The sequence below is a fragment of the Emys orbicularis genome, chromosome 11 (assembly GCF_028017835.1).
Source record: "Emys orbicularis isolate rEmyOrb1 chromosome 11, rEmyOrb1.hap1, whole genome shotgun sequence".
Lineage (NCBI taxonomy): Eukaryota > Metazoa > Chordata > Testudines > Emydidae > Emys > Emys orbicularis.
The window spans coordinates 49,792,619-49,812,765 of record NC_088693.1 but is presented as its reverse complement, the minus strand read 5'-3'; the positions used below and the strand labels follow the sequence as shown (position 1 = coordinate 49,812,765).

The 20,147-nt window shown below is 39.7% G+C and overlaps 1 protein-coding gene across 4 annotated transcripts in view; it reads left to right on the top strand.

Annotated features, from left to right (window-relative positions):
* Positions 1-20,147, top strand: part of TFPI (tissue factor pathway inhibitor) — a 134,066-nt gene that overhangs the window by 84,926 nt on the left and 28,993 nt on the right. For all 4 annotated transcript variants that reach the window (XM_065413563.1, XM_065413561.1, XM_065413560.1 and 1 more), the window contains exons 2-3: positions 10,064-10,185; positions 18,916-19,116. In XM_065413563.1, the coding sequence (XP_065269635.1) occupies positions 10,068-10,185; positions 18,916-19,116 (319 nt within the window). In that variant the 5' untranslated portion in view covers positions 10,064-10,067. The remainder of the gene's footprint in view (positions 1-10,063; positions 10,186-18,915; positions 19,117-20,147) is intronic.

The following is a 20,147-nucleotide window of genomic DNA, read 5'->3' as shown; positions in this document are numbered from 1 at the left end:
ATGTTAATCTTTTATGTTTACTAGTGCAGAGTCTGGGGGGAGGGGAAGTTGGGGACAGATCCTCAGCATTGCTCAATTGAAAATCCATGCAAAAATCCAGGAAAAAATAACATTACCCCCAAAGACATTAAGTTCTTTCATGTAAAGATGCTAAGTCCTTAAGCAGTACTGGGTAGTCTGGCATGGACAATAGGGAGATGATAATTGTCCTATCTATGCAAACACTCTTTAACATCAGCTTGTTGGGGAGAACCTTATAGCAGGATCTGCTCAAATGGAACCTCCACAAATATAGTTGAACTGAGAATGATCTCCATTCTATGGGTCCTTGAGCCATTCTACAGTGGGCACATTATTTTCTGTTAAATTTTATAGAATGGCTCAAAAACAGAAAAAAATATCATTTTCTATTGATTCCTTCAGGCCCACAAGGCCCTGTTGTCAGCTGCAATCAAGGATTAGCCAGCTGAAGACTTGCCCTTGTGGCATAACACAGAGTCTTGATCCCAGTGGTGGTCTTAGTACTTGCCCAGTGCTGTTTAGGTGCACCATGAAAGAAGAGACTCTTTACAGTTGCACTTCTCCTTAACACATGCAGTGTACCTACATGCCACAGGCCTGGAGTTGGTTCAGGGCCTGTAAGATATTGGGGGACATTTTATAATTGGCACACAGTTTACAGTCCAGTAATTGTTGCTTCATATCAAAACAGGAAGACCAGTCAATCTTCTGAGGTGAACATGAAACAGAAAAATTGGACATTTTACCCAGCAGACATTCTTCCTTCATACTTTAGATTCAGAAATAAATTCTGGTGTGTGCTTTTTTTTATTGTTGTTGGTATTATCATGTCAAAAGCAAAACTTCTGACTGCTTTCTGAAACATATATATCATGGTTTGTTTAGATTTACCTTGTTTCAATCACTTTTTATTTTTTAGAGGGAGAAGAAACAGATGTGTGAGAAACAGCATTTCAACATTCAAATATTAATTGAGTGCAAACAGAAACCACTGTCTATTCCTAGCTTTTCCAAAGCAAGCTACATTCAGTAAATATTTGTCTTTTAGGGATGCTGTCAGATTAAAAATGATAGGCCTGGTTTTCTTCTTCCTTACAGCACTGTCAGTGAGAAAAACATGGTGCTATCATTTGTTAAAAAGTACTGCGTGGATCAAAATACCTTTTCTACCACAGGGCAAAACCCTGCTTTGGTTAGTTCAGTGATGAGAATGGGGACATAGTCCAGTTTGGGATCCTACTGATTAGAGTAAATGTGGGGAAATTATGTATATTTTTAAGCACAGTGAATTATCCAAAAGGACTAGTGGACTAAATTAAGTCAGAATTGCTATAATCTTATCTAGTTAGATCTTTTTTCCTTAATTTTAAACGGTACTAAATACAACCTAAGACTACGCTCAAAATTTCATAACCTATGTTTTACTGTTCCTGAATTTATCATATCTTTTGCATTTTTCCCCTCTTCCATTTCCTATGCTATCAGTTTGAATAAGTCACTTTCATGGTCACTGAAATGTCACTTGATGCTTTTTTCTAACGCTGTCAGTTGCTAATATATGAACCCACCTTTTGTTTTTCTTTCCATTTAGTCAGACAGAAAATGTTTGCTGCTAAACTCTAGTTACTATAGAAATTAGTGCAGAACAGGCTGCAAAGCAAAATAAGTATATTCAAAAGGTCTAACACTGCAGGTCATGAAAAATGTATTCCTGAAAACTGGTCAGAAAACACAGAAAAGTTTGTGTGTTGTTTTTTTCCCCAGCAAAATCCCTACAAACGTGGAGAAAGTTTTCTGCTATTTCTAGCCATTACAAGGATATAAAGGGACAAATCCCAGGTTAAGTCTCCTTTGTGCCACTCCGGCTATAGGACTTACAGCTCCTCTATAGTTGGGGATTCCCATCATAAAGGAATTCACAGTTAGGATTCCTGTCATAAGGAAGTTCCCATTTGGCTTGCAGCTGCCTCTATACCACTCACTTTCCCCCACCTTCAGGTAGGGAGGGTCATGGACCAGGCATAGGTATTATTCACGAGTATATGTTACGTAGGTTATCACTAATCAGCGTTGAAAAGGCCTGTATACCACCCTAGACCATCAGATAACCTTATGCCACAGAAAACCCCATTTTAGGAATGGTCTAGAAAGTTTTAAAGTTTATTGGGACTACAGTTTGTAACCCTCCAACTGTAAAGTCAAATGCAACAGTTACCATTAGTTCCATTGTAGAGAGCTCAGAGGGAGCTCTAGAAATAACCTATCCTATCTTCTGGCACGGCTTTAAAGTCAGTCCTCTTGGGACTTACTAGAGGGCATGGTCCCACTGGAGAATTGGAGTCTCCTTTTTCCAGTAGTAAAATGCTCCTTTTTCTAACTCTATGGGTCAATAAGATCTTGAGTTTAAATTCCTGATATTCTGATGTAAAGAAAAGCTGTCACTGATGCATGATTGAATCATTCCTGTCCTGAAGTCAATGGGACCACATGTGGAGTAAGATGCTACTCTGGTGGAGTGAGGATACCTGAATCTGGCCAAGTATGATCAGGGGTTGGGGGAAGTAAATGGAGAGATCACTAACACACACTCTTCATGCTAAGTCCATCCCCTCTTGTCTCCTGCATGCAATTGGCAAAAATTGTACATGCCCCAGCTGCTTCTGATCCCCAGAGCAGAAGGTCACACATACTACAATTTGAATTGTGCTTTATTGTATATACCACCTTAAAAATAATAATTCCACTTGAATCTTAAATCTTAAGGCCTCCATTGAACATTAAGCAAGCATTTGTAAAACTTTTGGTTTTGTAGAGATACATTTTTTTGTTAAGCAGCAGTTGAATTTGATATTGGATTTTGTTTTTCTTTTAATCTGATATGAGACATTCCTAAACTGCAAAAAGAGCCTCAGACGGTAAGCGTTAGAACCTTCACCCATTCCTCCCAAGGTGACACAATATACTAGGAATGTTTGACTGTAGGGGAATTTAGTAAGAAGATAAAGGGCATTCTGTATTGACTTGTTCTTGAGAATAAGGCTGATGTGCAATTATAAAGGCTGAATTTCCTCTTGGGAAACTACCCAAACATTGGCAATCCCGTAAGGGCTACTTTCAATAAAATACTCTTTTCAAAGGGGTGAGGGGAGATGGGAACAGGACTGCAACTGTCTCATTGAGATTTTTTGTCCCTTGTGTAAATGCAGTAATTCCTTCTTAGACTCCCCCAACTGAATATCTTGTTGTTATATAGTTTCGGTTGCACAAGTTGCTATTACAAAGGGTCATTTTCAAATGCTAATTACTTGGTCAAATGTTTCCCTTTTTGGCTTAATACACAGCATGTTTGTTCTCAGCCTTGGATGAAACCTTTTTGGGGGTTTTGAAGGATTGAGCAAAAACTGGTTAAGCAATTTTTGAGAACTAAAAGATATATATTTCCTATCCCTGCAATAGGCAACCAGAATTCTAGATTTAAACCTGAGGGATTGGAATCCATAAGTCCCACTATATAGGGAGGGTTCAGGTGCAAACTTGGGACAGATCCAAGGTCCACCTGAGTTTTGGATTAGGCCTACATTATCTTGAGAAGCAGTATGGAGGGCTCCATACGCATGGGAAGTGGGGCATTAAATAAAATGTAGGGGCTCTTCAGGGACTGAAAGTACTCAGAAATCTTTCTCATTCCAAATTCTCTTCAAAACATAAAAGTGAGGAATGGTACAAAATGTCTCGGAATATCTACTTCTGATGAACTCATGAAAGACTGGGGAATTCTAAAATCTAGTTGATTTGGATATTGATTTTACTTCTTTACCCAGCCCAAATGATGTCAGGCATTCTCTTTATTCACTGAAAAATATTTATTCTCCACTCACTCTTGAAATAATTGCTGACTTAGAATGTGTCTCTCTCTATATATAATAATCCTGGTTATGGATTTAAAAAAATTACTAATGTAAACCACAAACTGCAATTCAGACTTAACTCAGATACTGAATGTAATATTATATTTCTAGCAGTTCAGGATGCCATGTACAGAGCTCTTTATTTAAACAATGTGGTCTAGGCCTTTGACCAAATAGTGGATTATAAATGTGATACACTAAAACTGCTTCTCTAGCTTCAGATAAAAAAGACCTTCTCCTAAACTTGGACCACAAACCTACACAAGCAAAGAAAGACACTGGTAAGACAAGTGCATCATAAGATGCATCCACATCCTAAAGACAACGGATACAGTAGGGAAACCTCAAAGGGCACATTTTGCCACCCTTAGGGTACGTCTTCACTTACATCCGGGTCCGGATGTAAGCAATCGATTTTCTGAGTTCGATTTATCGCGTCTGGTTAAGACGCGATAAATCGATCCCGGATCGATCCCGGAAGTGCCCCGGATCGATCCCGGAAGTGCTCGTCTTCGACGCTGGTACTCCAGCTCGGCGAGCGGAGTACGCAGCATCGACGGGGGAGCCTTCCTGCCGCGTCTGGACCGCGGTAACGTCGGACTAAGGTACTTCGAATTCAGCTACGTTATTAACGTAGCTGAATTTGCGTACCTTAGTCCGAAGTGGGGGGGTTAGTGTAGACCAGCCCTTACTCATTCTGAGTCCTATCATAGTCACTGTGGGTAAGGGTGGCAGAATTTGACCCCAAACCAGACCTTTTAGAGCTAGGTACTAAAAGGAATCAGTTGGTTATATTTCTTCTTTAACTGATTTTGTGGGTTTGTGTCACTATCTTGATGCTATATTGTTTGCATACAAACTCTTATTTTATTTTATTTTATTTTATTTGGACATGTATTGTTCTTATGCATCTCATAGAATTACATGGGGAATTAGATCCATACTGAGAAGCTTAAGCAAATCCAGGGCAGTCCTCCTGAACTCCTCCTCAGAGTCTATTTGGTTTTTATTTGTTTGTTTTTCATGCACTATGTGAATGTCACTCAAGATGGAAATGGATCCTTTGCCCTTCTTGGCTGATTAGAAACTGGAGACTGTCTAAGCCCTTTGGTGACAGGAGAGCACGAATACTTCCCAAAGGAAGCACATGCTGCTGGCAACTCTTAAATATGTCCTGGTCTAGATCTCAAAAGGCAAGAGTGCCTGGCAGCAAGCATTTCAGCTAACAGTCTCACATAGTATTTTGAGAAAGCAGTGGCCAGGCAACACTTATAAACAGCTTTTTTTTTTTTTTTTTCCAATTTTAATCATCAAGCAGGCCAGGCTGTGACATGGAAACAGCATTAATCTCAGTGTCAGTGGCCTTTGGTCAGTGATTTCCTGAGGCCACTGAGCAGGCCAGATATCAACTGCTGATATCAGCAACATGAATCATGAGTTGCTGCTTTCTTGATTACAATACCTGGAAGGAGTGGAAGGAATATCTTGAAATGTCTCCGCTTTTTTATTTCAGAGAGAGAGCACAAAGGGGAATTGCTAGGCAACCGATCAGTCTCTCCAACAGCCATAGCTGCAGAGTTCCACAGGCCTTTATCCTGGCACCTCTTTTGTTCAATGTTTACTTTTATTAATATAGTGCCAAAAATGCCTGACAGACAAATTAAGCACTTAAATTGCCTAGAAGTGCTTACAGTCTAATTTTGGACATGATACAATGAGTTAAAGCAGCAAACAGTGAGAATAACGGAATGGAGAACAAAGGTTACACTCATAAGATCACACGGTTATTTAGGTTTGTTAACTGAATGTCTTAACAGTCCCACAAAATATACATAATATTATAAAATATGGGTGTGTACATGTATCTATCTACATATAGATATGATATGTACTCTGAAAACCACCTGCTTTTTATAGTTTTTATCTGGAAGGATTGAATTGAGGTGAAGATGGGAGTGTGGTGCTAGTTATGAACAATTAGAGCCACTATTCAGTGTGTTCAGTAGGGAACATATAACCAGGAGGTAAGGGTCTGTGTAAACAGGAAATAAAGACAGTCTTGAATTCACCTAAAGCACAGTGTGTTGTGTCTCTATAATCTCTATTGGGAGGGTGTGAGACTGGAGAAGTTGGTAAAACAGGATGGATGGAGAGAACTGATAGAGCAGAAACGGACACAGGCAAGAGGAAGGACTTTGTAACAGACAAAGGATAAAGGGGCAAAACACCTAGCTTGTTTTAAGACTGGGCTTGATAAGTTTATGGAGGGGATGGTATGATGAGATTGCCTACAAGGACTATGTGGGCCATCCACAACTGCTATTAGCTAGTATCTCGAACAGCCGGAGATGGGACACTATAGAGGGAGGACACTGAGTTACTACAGAGAATTCTTTCCCAAGTGTCTGGATGGTGAGTCTTGCCCACATGCTTAAGGTCTAACTGATCGCCATGTTTGGGTCAGGAAGGAATTTTCCCCCAGGCCAGATTGGCAGAGACCCTGGGAGGTTTTTCACCTTCCTCTGCACCATGAGGCACCGGTTACTTGAATTAGAGTAAAGGGTGGATTCTCTGTAACTTGAAGTCTTTAAATCAAGATTAGAGGATTTCAGTAACTCAGCCAGAGGTTATGGGCCTACTACAGGAGTGGGTGGGTGAGGTTCTGTGACCTGCAATGTGCACAAGGTCAGACTAATATGATCGTAACAGTCCCTTCTGGCCTTAAAGTCTATGAGTCTATAAAGGCAAGTCAGAAAGATTAATGCAGATGACAGGGTGAGGTAAGACCTGCAAGTAAATTCAGCTGGTGGCATTGAAATGAATTAATTGAAAATATTTGGCAACAGAAAGTCAGTCAGTAGTTGTTGGTGAAATCCACAGAACTTCTTTTTGGAGAAAGTGCAGGAGATTCTTATAGCAAGTCTACAAGCTAACAAGAAATTCCTCTAGTGTGGAGGCAGTGGGAGAACTTCCTATGGATCATTCAACTCTGGATGGAACATACTGACCATTATAATGATGTGGGCCATTATAATAGTGCTAGCAATGCTACTATTTAGGGACAGGAAGGAAAGAATAATATTTATCTAATGAAAATAGCAGTTGGAGTATGGGAAGGTATAATATTCTTACTTAGTGTCCAACCCTGAAATCCGTTTTTCCCATGAGTGAGCCAACTGAAGCTAAAGTGACTACTTGCATAAGTGACAACTGGGCAGAGGAACATAAAACACTACCTTTGTGAAAAGTACCATGGAATCTCTCTTGACAACATGTGGGGAGAACTTCAGTTTCATTGCTTTTTGTATGATTTTTCAGAATTATTTTATTAATTAAAAATCAGTTTGCCTCATCCAAAGACCAATTATTAAATCTTGAGCAGAAATTAACCATTTCCAAATCTGGTTCTAGAAATACAATCTAATCATATGCTGAGGTTTAATACAAAATATCATGTTATCTAACACAACATGGGTTTTGACTTCTTGAAACCTTGCCAAAATATAATATGGATGGATTATTTTCAATGGCAGGGGCAAGAGCTGAAATGAAGCATATGAAACAACTGAAAGGCAAATGTGTTTCTTCGTTTAGTTTGGCAGAAAAATATAATGGAGCCATGAAAGACTTTAACAATGTAGTTTTTCTTCTGTTAAAACAATTCCCTCAATCCCAAAATCTCATTTCTTATAGAAAACATTGAATGACGATATACCTCAGCATCGCTAGCCACATGAAATATTAAACTTTCAGTGGGAAAAAACTTTTAAAGCCCTACTGGATCCAGATTGAATGGATGACTCATACATTACAAATTACTTCTAATACTCATTGTGTGCTCCATGTTTTTGTACTAGATTTTTGTTTTCAGAATTTCATCTCTGCTTTTGTTTACATATAAAGGCCACAGATTGGAATTAAACCGAATAAACAGAAGGAAAAAATATCACTTGTAAATTATCAGGGGAGGAATGATAGTCTTGTCATTAAGGCACTGACTGGGGACTGAAGGTCAGGGTTCAGTTTCTGGCTCTGCCATGATTTCTGTGTGGCCACGGCAAATAAACTAATCTCTATGGCCCAGATCCTCAAAGGTATTTAGACTCCTAACTTTTGAGGATCTGGCCTCATATGCCTCTGTTCTCCATCTGCAAAGTGGTGGTGATAATTCCCTGCTTCCAAAGGCTGTTGTGAGAAAAAAAATTGTTAATGTTTGTGGGTTGCTCAAGTACTATAGTGATGAGAACATCTAATTTCCTGAGCAGATAGAAATGATAGATGTAGATTACAGCTAGTCATGCTTTCATTTTTCTAGTGAACTAAAAGTTTGGCCCAGAGTCTGACTCAGACAAAATTCCTCTCATAAATCCATGTTCAAATAACCAAAGAAAATGATACCTCCCATGTCTCTGATGTAACAGGCTCAGCCAGGAAGGATTGAGATAATAGGCCCGTTCTTCTTCTGTGTCTGAGTTCACAAGAAGTGTGGGGAGAGAGGTTGTCAGGTTGTGTGAGAATCCTGCTGGGGCTTAGGTGCAAGTTAAAGAGCTGAGCAACTTGGCAGCATTGGGACGTAGGTGGTTTTTCACATGCCAGTCAGAGAAAATTTAGATGCCTAAGAGACTTTCCTGGAAGAAATGTAGGCAACTAGGGAATTTAAGCATCTACAGGATTAGGCAGCATCTGAGCAGGCTTTTGAGGATATCAGTAGGATTACCAATCCTCCAGGATTGGCCTGGAGTCTCCAGGAATTAAAGATTAATTTTTAATTAAATATTATCATGTGAAGAAATCTCCAGGAACACATCCAACCAAAATTGGCAAGACTAGATCTCAGTGGTGACTATATGTTGGACCTAGGCACCTAAAGCAGAAGTTAGGCCCCTAAGTCCCATGATGTATCTAGCCCTAAAGCACAGCAATGATGTTGACTACCTTTGTAAAGCACTGTATCTAGATATCATTAGGTGAGATAATCTCTGGGTGCATAATGGAGGGGCGAGGAACAAATGTAGTCCTTGCACTTACTTGAGAGCTTGCCTGCAATGAAGAAAAGTGCATGCTCTATTCTTCTAAAGGATGTTGCAATGCGGATAATACCTCTCTGCATTGGGGAATTGATGGGTACACAATTTTTCTCTGTGATCTCATTGTCCACTTAATATTCTGGAACAATTAAGGTAACTTTGATTAGTGTGAAGGTGTTTTGTTTCTGTAAAACAAAACAAATGTAGGCACTAAAAGTCAGATTTTCAAAAAGTGGCCTCTAGATGTACATGCACCCCCCTGCATTCTTTATCACTCATACATACAAATACCATTTTTGCTTGCAGAATTCTATATTCTGTATTCAAATGATTGTGAGTTCAGAGCTGTGTACACAAAATTAGAAACTGCGTTGAGATCCTTTGAAAAATTTTGCCCTAAACTTATTAGTCGTTACTAAGAAACTAAATACTAGAAAAGGAGCTTTAGTAGCTTGTGGTGATAAATTATATGAATGACTTTTCTCAAAATATATAGGGCCAAATTCTCTGCTGGCATAACACTATTTTCTTCAGTGGAATTTTACCAGCAGAAAATATGGCCAATGAAAATAAATTCATCAAATTTTGTTTTAAATATATATATATATCTATATGTATAGATATATATATTTTCAGATAGAATCCTAGCTGTTGTGCAGTCAATTTAGTTGATCACTTGTACAACATAAATCTTCTTTAAGGAGTTGAACGGAAGTTGGCTTTGGAAACTGAAATGCTGCATCTAAAGAAATCCATGCTCTGGGATCTGATTTAAATTGTATCTTAAAATAAACGTAACTGCTTGGTGACTCTTAATTGTGTTTCTAATCTGCGCTGAGGATGGGATCTCAGAATCAGAGAGCTGAAACCTGATTCCTTGCAGAGCACAGCTGAGAATCTAGGCCTATGTTTTCTTTACACATACATCTTTCTCTCTCTCTTACATGTATATCCACATGAGCTACAGTGTACTTAGTCATATACGTAAAAGTGTATTATACTGTTCAAAATCTTGTGGATCAGGATTTATTTTTTTCATATTCTTTTGAACAACGTTGTTTCTCAGGAAACTTTATTAAGTATTTATTGTATTTGTATGTTATTCAGAAAGATGAAAGAAATGAAGAGAGACTGTTCCTTAGTTACTACCTTACTCCTGTTGTTGGGCTGTGTCCCATGGCATGTGACTGCAGACTCAAAAAATGGAGAAGAAGACCAGGACATTCCAGGTAAGAGTTTACAAGTTTAACCCTTTCGCCATCTGAAATTGCATGAAACAAGAATCATGGACCTTAACCTTCACCACTAAAGTCCAGGGGGCTTTCCTATTGAACTCAGTGGAAGCAGAACTGGACCTTATCTGAGCAAAGAGCAGTCCTAATAATGAATTGGACCGTAGCCCTTGCAGTGAGATACTAAGAAAGTGGCATAAAAATGACAGAACTTATGAAGTATTGTGTGTGTGTGTGTGTGTGTGTGTGTGTGTGTGTATAAACCAGTTATGAAGCTCTTTCCAAGCTACAGCTTCTGGACTGTCTCCCAACCCTTTTGAAACAATTCCAAAGAAACCCCATGCCAGCTGCTAACATCACTCTGTAAGAGCTATACTGTGAATGTGTCCTATGCAATTGGGCAGGGAGTAAGGATTGCTCCTTGCGTGTTTGGGGAATAGGTGGAATCATGGCTGTACTCTCCACATGTACCAGGGGAAGGAATATGATGGGTCTGGTAGTGGGTGAGGATACACCACTCTCCTTCCCTCCACAAAACAGGAGCTCACAGAATCGCTCTTCTTTTCAAGAGTTGTTCCTCTGACGGTGCAATTAAAGACTGCCCCTTACCCAGGCACACCAGTTTTTTTTCCAGGCATGCCCATTTTAAATACACGGTTACTACATGTGCACAGGCAAGTGTATTAACTGCATGTGACATTAGCTTCATGTGCAAAACTTAGAGGCCACGTTTTAAAAATTTTGGTGCAGTTTTCAAAATGTAATAGGTCTTTTTCTCTAAGCCATTCAGAACACAGCATGACAACATCAACACAAGGCAAATCCTGGCATATGGTGACATGGCAGTAATGTGCATATAAACGCATCTGTAAGTAGGCATTCACACCAGATTACCTAATTCTCAACAGGTTAGGCCCAACGCAGAATGGTGTAAAGAGTAGTTCCATAGCTACTCAGTGGACAGATGGTTCAAGGCTGTTTAGGGGACTAGGAGCTCTCTTAAATGGACTCCCTTCCAGGTGGGCCTCTTTGCATCCTGCCTCCCTGCCGTGGGAAGAGAGAGAGGCAGGATCTTGACCCTCAAATTGTTGAGTCCTTCAAAGAACATAGAGTATGGGTGTTGTAATAAATGGTTTCTCTGCCTCTCTGAGTTACCCTGGTGGCTTGATACCTCCCCCAGCTGGCAGCTCAAATTTAGAGAGATCAACTGGGTGTCCAGTTTAAGGGAAGCTTGTATGTATCAACCAGAGACACCCATGCCTCTTCTTCCTTGCCCCCCACTGTCCATAACCACAGAGCAGGGAAAACATTGAGTATACACAGTATCTCATAGATAATATCCCTAAAGGCTAGTGGGAATGGAGTCTTAGAACAGGAGGTGACCGCCACTGATTGACTGGGAGGATATCAGAATAGGATTAGCACTCTATAGACTCAGGATGGGCTTCATAGCTCTAGCATCAGAGAGGGAGTATCTGGCCCAGGATGAACAGTCATCACCCACACCAATGTTCATGAGATAAAAGTATTAATTCTGTGTAGTCATCAGCTACAATAGAAATATAGTCAGTGTAGTCGGATTTTATTCCAATCAGTGTCACCAAATTTGAAAATAACATCCTAGCTCTGCACCAAATAAATTCCCTCCTTTCATAATCAGGTTGGATCATTCTGGAGAAATTTGCCCTTACATTTACCTTTCAGCCTTGAAGCCCATAAATAAACTTCCTTTTTTGCAAAAGCTGACATGACCTTGCATAGCATGCATCCTTCCTATACTGTACAGTACAAACATTTTCTTTTGACAAACTCATTGCTTCCTAGTAGCTTGTGAAACTTTTGTTTCTTGTTACAATTTCAACAGCCTTGATAAATTGTCGCACAGACCATTTCAATTTCTAGTTCAATTATTAAACTAAAAAGCCTAGTAGACTAAGCTTCACAATCCTTTTGGGGGGTGGAGGGGAAGGGTCATGAAAAACAAAGCACAGTGCTTACAGATTACTACTTGTTTTTGCTTTTAAGCACAAATGAAAACTCAAACCCCTTCTTGAGTCTGTGATTCTTTCACAACCAATAACTTGAGAACCAGTCATGAACTCGTTATGTTGAGCATTCCCACATCTTGGATCCAGATTCCAAATCAAAGAAATGTTAGTCTTTGAGATATGAAACCAAGTCCTCTTGCATCTAGTAAGGACTCCATAGCACTTTTTGCAAAAGGAGGGCTGCTGTTTGATGTTCTCACCAAATTCCTATTCTATAATTAGGTTTTTCCTACCTAAAATTCCTCCTGCAATTTTCTTAGATGTGGAGTGAAATCCTGGACCCATTGTAGTCAATAGCAAAACTCTTATTGACTTCATTCAGGGCAGAATTTCACTTATGGTGTTTACTTCCTGTCCTAAGCAGTTATAGAGTGGTGCTGAATGCTGCTAAACAGCTCCCATGTGTCACTCCAGAAATCCACCCTAGGTTCTATTTCTGTGGTGGATAAAGTGGTTCTTAAACCCAAAGAACGTGTAAAATCATGCGCTGGGATCCTTTTGAATAAAAGTATCAAAACCCCCATGTTGTTTAAATTACCGCAGTTTGGAAACTGTAAGCTCAGCAGGATAGAGAGTGTTCCAATATGTTCTGCATGGCGCTGAGAACAGTGTCAGTGCTCAAATAATAAATAATTACAAGAATAAGGGTATCAAAAAGTTACAGAAAATGCCAACCTGTTACATAACTGTTTCTATGTTGCGTAAAGTGTCCCATGATACCACTTGTGGCTAGGTGCCCTTTATTTGATCTGAAGTTTCAAACGAATGAGTCACTGACATTCAAATGTACTTTTTATTATGACGTGAAAGTTTATCAAGAATTAATGTGACAGTCTGAGGATTCAGATATACTGGTAGGAAAAGCTCTTAGCAGTGTGTGGGTGGTAAGTCGTCAAATGAAACTGACAGAGAGAGAGAAAAAGAAACCCCTTTTTCATCAATGACAAGCTGCTTAGTATTGATAATACTTTCCAAAGAAAAGAGGCATTTATGAGAGAGCTTATAATGACGACAGCATATCTTGACTAACTACGGAAAGATGTCTGGGGTGGAGTGAAACAAGTAACCTCAGCAAACAGAAGAGAAAGCACTGCACATGCAAGCTCTGAAATATTCCTGTGTAAAGTCTTTCTAATGCAGATGACTGGATCCCTAGGTTTTATTTTCAGAGCTGAGTTAAAGTGTAGTTCTGCTCTGAAAAGTGAGTTTGTAACAATGCCATTATGGATCTTATAGTTATTGTCTCCATGATTTCGGTATTGAGTCTATTCATTTGATAAGTAAATGATGATTGTTGGTTTTTTTAACCATTAGCCCTGAATAGTCAACTCAAGATCTAAAAGTCAAGCTGGGCTCTTTGGGTATGTCTACCCAGAAAAAAAAGTGTGGTTTTCAACTGTGTTGACAAGCTTTATCAATATTTCTTGTCTGTTCACATAAACCTGGGTTTTACATGCCTCAAGCTACACCATGACCTGCTAATAGAATTATAAAGATGTTATATTAGGCCTCTGTCATAACACTCTGATGAAACTGTTGATAAATACAGACGTTTTAAATGGTAGCCACTGTACATGGACCCTATACCCAAAAGCTCAGCTGTAAGCATTCCTTAAAGCAATGTTTCTGAGAAATTGGATCAAATTCTGAACTCTAGTGCATCAAACAGAATATTCCTGGGTTGTGGGTATATATACTTCTGGGATGACTTTACAGACTTTTCTTCTCAAACTCTATTGGGCTGGCATATTATATGGATGCTTAATTTATTTTCTTCCTAAGATTAGTCCTCAAGGAGAGATGTTTCTCTTGAAGTTTCATCAGCCTTCACTCAGGTGTAAATTCTAGGCACACCACCAGAATGTAGGGACCAAAATGCAGCAGAATCAGTGTAGGGAGCAGAAGAGTGTGTATGGAGGCAGAACTGCAGCACCTGTAATCAACAGAGCAGTGCTAGGCAAATGCCTTACCCCCTAAGTGTGAAATGGGTAAAGGTGGATCTGTGTCTATACAGATCCACCAGCCAAACTCTCATCCATTGTAGAACTCTTCATTATTGCTGGGAAAATAAAGCTAATTCCAAATCAACTAAAGGAGATGAGAGCTGCTGAGTTTAAAACAATGAGAAACAGCTCTAGTAATGCTCCAGAGACTGGTGGGATGGTTCCAATCTTCTGAATCCCACAGAAAACCCTTTTTCATACAGTTTATTTACTTGGCCTTTGTACAAAAAGGGAGAATTTGGCCTTTTGTGACTTCAATGGTGCACATTTTCTTGAGTCTCTATATTGATACTATAATTCTTAAGAAAATAAATGTGTCCACAGCTTGAGACAGTGTAGAACAGGGCACGTACAATACGCACATTTGCAGTCCTACAACAATGTTACAACAGTAGTTCCAGTGTCATTCCTATTGTAAACAGAGGAAAGGCTTTGGGAAGTCAGTAACACAGTCATTTGTTTCTGTGGCTTTGATTGGAAAATAGCTAGTTGCTGAGACAGACAATTCTTCTCATTCATTGAGCAGCAAACCTCCTCTTAGATAGTAATTAGTTTGTCCTCATTGTATGGTTCTATGATTAAATTTACATGACCATTCTGCCTTATAATTTGGCTTAATAAGATGGAGACAGTATCATATTACATAGATGTGACAATGTGTAGGATGCTAAATGTGTTGATGTAGCCATGTGTCTGGACCGCTTGAGTCTGGGAAGCACAAAAAGTTTTTATGCCCTCTTTTCGTGCCCCACTGATCTAGATTGATTTGGGCCAGTGACCCAGTTTATTTTAGAGTCTTGAGTTTTCATGGGTATTCTGAGAAGAAAGGATCACTAACACTTTGATATGATACCCTCTATCTAAGGATCTCAGCACACACTTCAACCAGTATGAATTGACCCTCACAACACCAGTTTGAGGTAGGTAAATATCTGGACCTGGCTGGAAACTGAGAATCCCATTTTGTGGGAAGTTCCAAAATTTCAACAACAATAAAATTGGTTGGAGAATAGAATGAAAAATGAAATTGAGACATTTCCTGTGATATGGGAATTCCAAAATTGCCTTTTCAAAAGGACTAAATGACAGAGCTGAACAAGGAATTGAGGTTCCCTGGGCATCTAGGCTGCCCCGTAGCAAGGATGTTTGGAAGCCCTGACTGTGAGGTGGCCCACCTGGCAGAGACCTGGAAATCTCTGGAACCCTGACTCTTCAGCAGCCCCCCTGGCCTGCTGCTTGGACATGGGAAGCCTAGGAGACCAAACTGCTTAGGAGCCATAGACCTGTGAGGTTCAGGCAAGTTGGCAGCAAACCAGACATGTTTTCATCAGAAACCTGCCTGACAAGCAGGATTCCATTGAAAACCTACCTAGTTTCCATCAGAATTTTGACAGAATCATTCCTATGGATTTCAGTGAATCAGCATTTTATGATGGAAAACCTATAAATATCCTATAGCTGAGGAAACTGAGATACAGACCTTTAGAGACAATTTTCAAACGGAAGTGACTAAAATTAGGCACTTAGATCCAGATTTTGTTGCCTAGCTACCTGTTTTAGGAACATAAAATCTGATTGTGTCCTTTACAGTCTCTCGTGTTCTCATAATAGAAGACATTAATTTTTAAATGGTTCATTTAAAGGCCATGAAGTTATGATATTAATAGTAGTGGAAATTAGTCCTCACCCTGCAATTTATATAGTTCCATTTAAGTGAATAGAGTCTCAGCTAGTGTAAATCAGCATAAATCTGGCCTTTGGGTTTTTTTTGATTAGGCCATTTTTGCAAATTAAAAAACAAATATCAGAGAACAGGCACAGGTTGGCCAACAGCAATGCAGAGTTTTTACCATCGTGTCTTTAGCCTGACTTGGAGGGACCAGAAGTGATTGGGGCAGGTCAGTGTCTTAGGCTTGGTCTACACTTACCCCCCAATTCGAACTAAGGTACGCAACTGTTCGAAGTACCTTAGTTCGAACTTACCTCGGTCCACACGCGGCAGGCAGGCTCCCCCGTCGACGCCGCGGTACTCCTCTCATCTAGCTGGAGTACCGCAGTCGACGGCGATCACTTCCTGGTTCGACTTATCGCGTCCAGACAAGACGCGATAAGTCGAACCCAGAACTTCGATTCCCAGCCGCCGAACTAGCGGCTGGGTGTAGACATACCCATAGAGGGACTGGAGTGACCAGACCACATTAGCTTCTTAATTGAGACTGGGCACTCAGATTCCAATTGTGATGTGATGTTGGTTCCTGTCCCCTTTCTCTCTCGCCTTGTCCCTGGGCCATTGCATGGGTATCCTTGTGCGCAGTCTTAAGAGAGCTCAATGCTTGAATTGGCACAAGGAGAATAACCTACCCCCTCACTCTGACTAATTTTGGTGAGGAAAATCTTGCACTACCATATTCTATTTTGTGTGTGTTCTATGGATAAGTGGAAGGCTTCAGTTTGAAATGCTGTCAGTCTGACTTTCAATAAAAACACACTCATACACCTCTAAAACTTTTACAACCCTAGGAGGGAAAAAAGGGTGCACAGTATAATGTAAACAGTGAAAGAGCTTCATCCACAGGGGTACTTAATGGGGTCTTCAACTACAGTGCTGTCTTAACATCCCCATACAGTCTCAGCAGTACAGTCTAGCTAACAAGATTTCTACTATAGTTAATATGTCAGTACTATCAAGCTATATTGCATATTAAAAGGCATAGATTTCAGCTTTTCAACTCAAGTCAATTTACTTTAATCTAAATATTCTAAAGTTGTGCACACCTTAATGATTTTACAGATTTACTTCATAATAAAGTTAAAAAAACAGGAGTGCTTGTGCAGTCCTATGAGTTGCAATGAATAGGTTTATGACTTAGTAGTGTGTGTTATTTAATAAAATGGTGCTGCCCTCTGGAGTACCATTCTGGTTTTGTTTGTTCAAAGGCTGCCCTTTATTTCAGTGCTCGAGTTTCCTACTCATTCTAGCCCATTTCCAGCAGCATTTGTCTGGTGTATGGCATCATCCTAATGATTTAATAGCATTAACACCTAAGAGACCTAAATAGAAACAACTACAAAGGCTCAACTGTGCCCAATATTTTTTGGGTGGAAGAGAAGAGGGGGAGAGTGGGAGGAGCCCTCTCCCTACCTTGCACCCTCTGCACAGGGGCTGGTTGCTGTCCATTGGGTGACATAGGTACTGCTCCCTGCTAGTGCCCTGTGAGTGCTAGTTACCTGGTAGGATGGTTGGATAGCAGATTTGAGTTCCCCAGGCATTGAACAAAGCGCACACTTCACTCTTTGGGTTACGCTGTGACTCTTTCACAGAAACCAGAATTCTTCCTGCAGGTCCCAAGAAGTACACATAGTAGCAGTTGCTCGTTCACCTTTTCATCCGTAGCTGAGAAGAAATTTTGCCTAAGTCCCAGTGCAATGCAGTAAAAAAACAAAACAAAACAAAACAAACCTCTAGTTTATAAGCTTCAATCTAGTCCCAAATGTCTACTTCCTCTGAGAGGCAGGTATTTTTTACTCAAATGGCAGGGAAAAAGGTGGTTAAATCCAAGGGTCATCTAAAGGGAACTAGGTGGTTTAAATAGAATGTGTCAGGAAATGGATGTTCTATTCTGGAAAAAAAAAGTGAGATTTCAATTTATTTTCAAATTGAGATGAAAAGATACCCCCCCACAGACCCCCACACCAAAATTTAAAAATGCAAAACAAAATTCCAAAATGATTTTCATTTGGGGTCAATTGAAATAATCTTTCATTTTCATCATTTTTCTCTTTTTACTTTTGAAATTTATTTTATTTTATATACTAAACAAAAAGTCAAAGGAACACCATTGAAACTTACCATTTAGAAAATAGTAAAACAATAGTGAAACAACCTTTTGGGACAATTTCAGAATAGCTTTTCCAGTTGTGTTCAAAATAAAATTTCATCAAAATCTATGTAATTTGACAAAAAGATTGGTTCAATCAAAAAAATATTTTGATTGAAAACTGTTTTGATGGCAGTTTTTCAACTGTCTAGTTGTAGATGTCTAGTCTTAAACCTGTATGCAGACTATAACACAAGAACTATGGTCATCCAATTAAATTAATAGGCAGCAAATTTAAAACAAACAAAAAGAAGTACTTATTCACAAAACACACTCATTGCCAGGGATGTCGTGAAGGCCAAAATTATTATGGGGTTCAAAAAAAGAACTAGATAAGTTCATGGAGGATAGGTCCATCAGTAGCTATTAGTTCATTCCCTCTGAAATATCTGGCACCAGCCACTGTCAGAAGACAGGATACTGAGCTAGACGGACCATTGGTCTGACCCATTGTGGCCCTTCTTATGTTCTAAAATTTGAGCTGTTTTGTTAGGATATAGAAATCCCTCACCAATCAGAGTTCCAGTCCTAGAACTGGGGTTCTGATATAGATTATCTTATTTTTTATAAGCATATATTAAAGCTGTACAAAACATCAAGGGCTAAATGTTGTGCCATGCCTTTCAAAGAGTGCAGGAGCAAGGGCAAGGGACAGAGCAAAGGTAAAATGGTCTCGGGGTCAGATCTCTAATCTGGGCCAATGTTTAAATCTCTAATCCCATTGAAGATATATTGCTAAATTCCCAAACTAACTGTAAAACATTTAGTATCATACTACCTTTCTCCCCACCATCATAGGTGCTGCTTTACCACCACTGAAGCTAGGAAATTCAATCTGTGCTTTTAAGGCAGATGGCGGTGCGTGTAAAGCAATATATACAAGGTATTACTTCAACATTCAAACCCGCCAATGTGAGATGTTTGAATACGGTGGATGCCATGGCAATGACAACAACTTCATAACACTAGAAGAATGCCAGGAGATGTGCGTGGTATCAGGTCAGTATCCTTTCTCCTGTCCTCCTGCACGTCCTTTATATTCATATGGTGTCTTATATCTAGATTGTGAGTTCTTAGGGGCAGGGGCCATCTCTTGTTTATGTTTCCCAGAAGAATGGGGCCTTCTGCCTGTAGGGGATATCTTAATAATAATAATCACAATAATACTGTTATAACTGGGGTCACCAGGTGATGCTGCTACATAGTCATCCAAATTCTTTTTCGGGGAGTATGTCTATAGGTGTGGTGTCCCAGGGTGTGATTACAGCTCAAGCAGATGTACCCAAACTAGCTTTAATCTAGTTCAACTCTGGTTCTGGAGCAGTGAAGCTGCAGCAGCACACATGCTTTGGTGCAGGCTAGCAATTATGCAGGGTTCCAGGTGGGTTTATACAGTGCGCACTGCCACAACTTCACTGCTCTGGGACCTGAGAGAGCTAGAATAAAGCCAGTTTGGGTATGCCTATTCAAGCTGTAATTACACCCTGTGATTGCAGTGTAGACACACTTAGTGTGAGCAAATCTTCTGTCTTGGGAAGATATGGTGTGAAGGTTTTTTTTATGCAAGGTTCTGGGTAAAGGTTGTTGTGTAAAATCAATTCTTGAGGCAGAGTTGCTCCCTGGATGTCGGGCTGACACTGCTGAAAGAAGGGATTGTCTGCATGCTGATAAATCCCTCTGTTCCAGGACTGGTATAAATAAAGTTATTCTTAAAATATACCCAGACTCACATCCCCAGCTTCTCCTACACTGAGAAGACAATCTGCAAGACCTCAGACATTTGCTACAGCTACTTGGCAAAGGGGCAGAAATAATCATTAATAATGCTCACAAATAATATCCTTAATCATTGTTTCTCTGTAATGCCTGTAATTGCTCAGTTTTACAGTCCGAATGAGGCTTTGTCAGCTAACCGGTAGAAACAAAATAATAGGATGCATACCAAGATACACAGTTAAAAATGGTTTGATTTTTTTTTTGTAAGAACTGAGCTCCTAAACCTCCTGCTCACTTCCAAAGGGCCTGTAGGT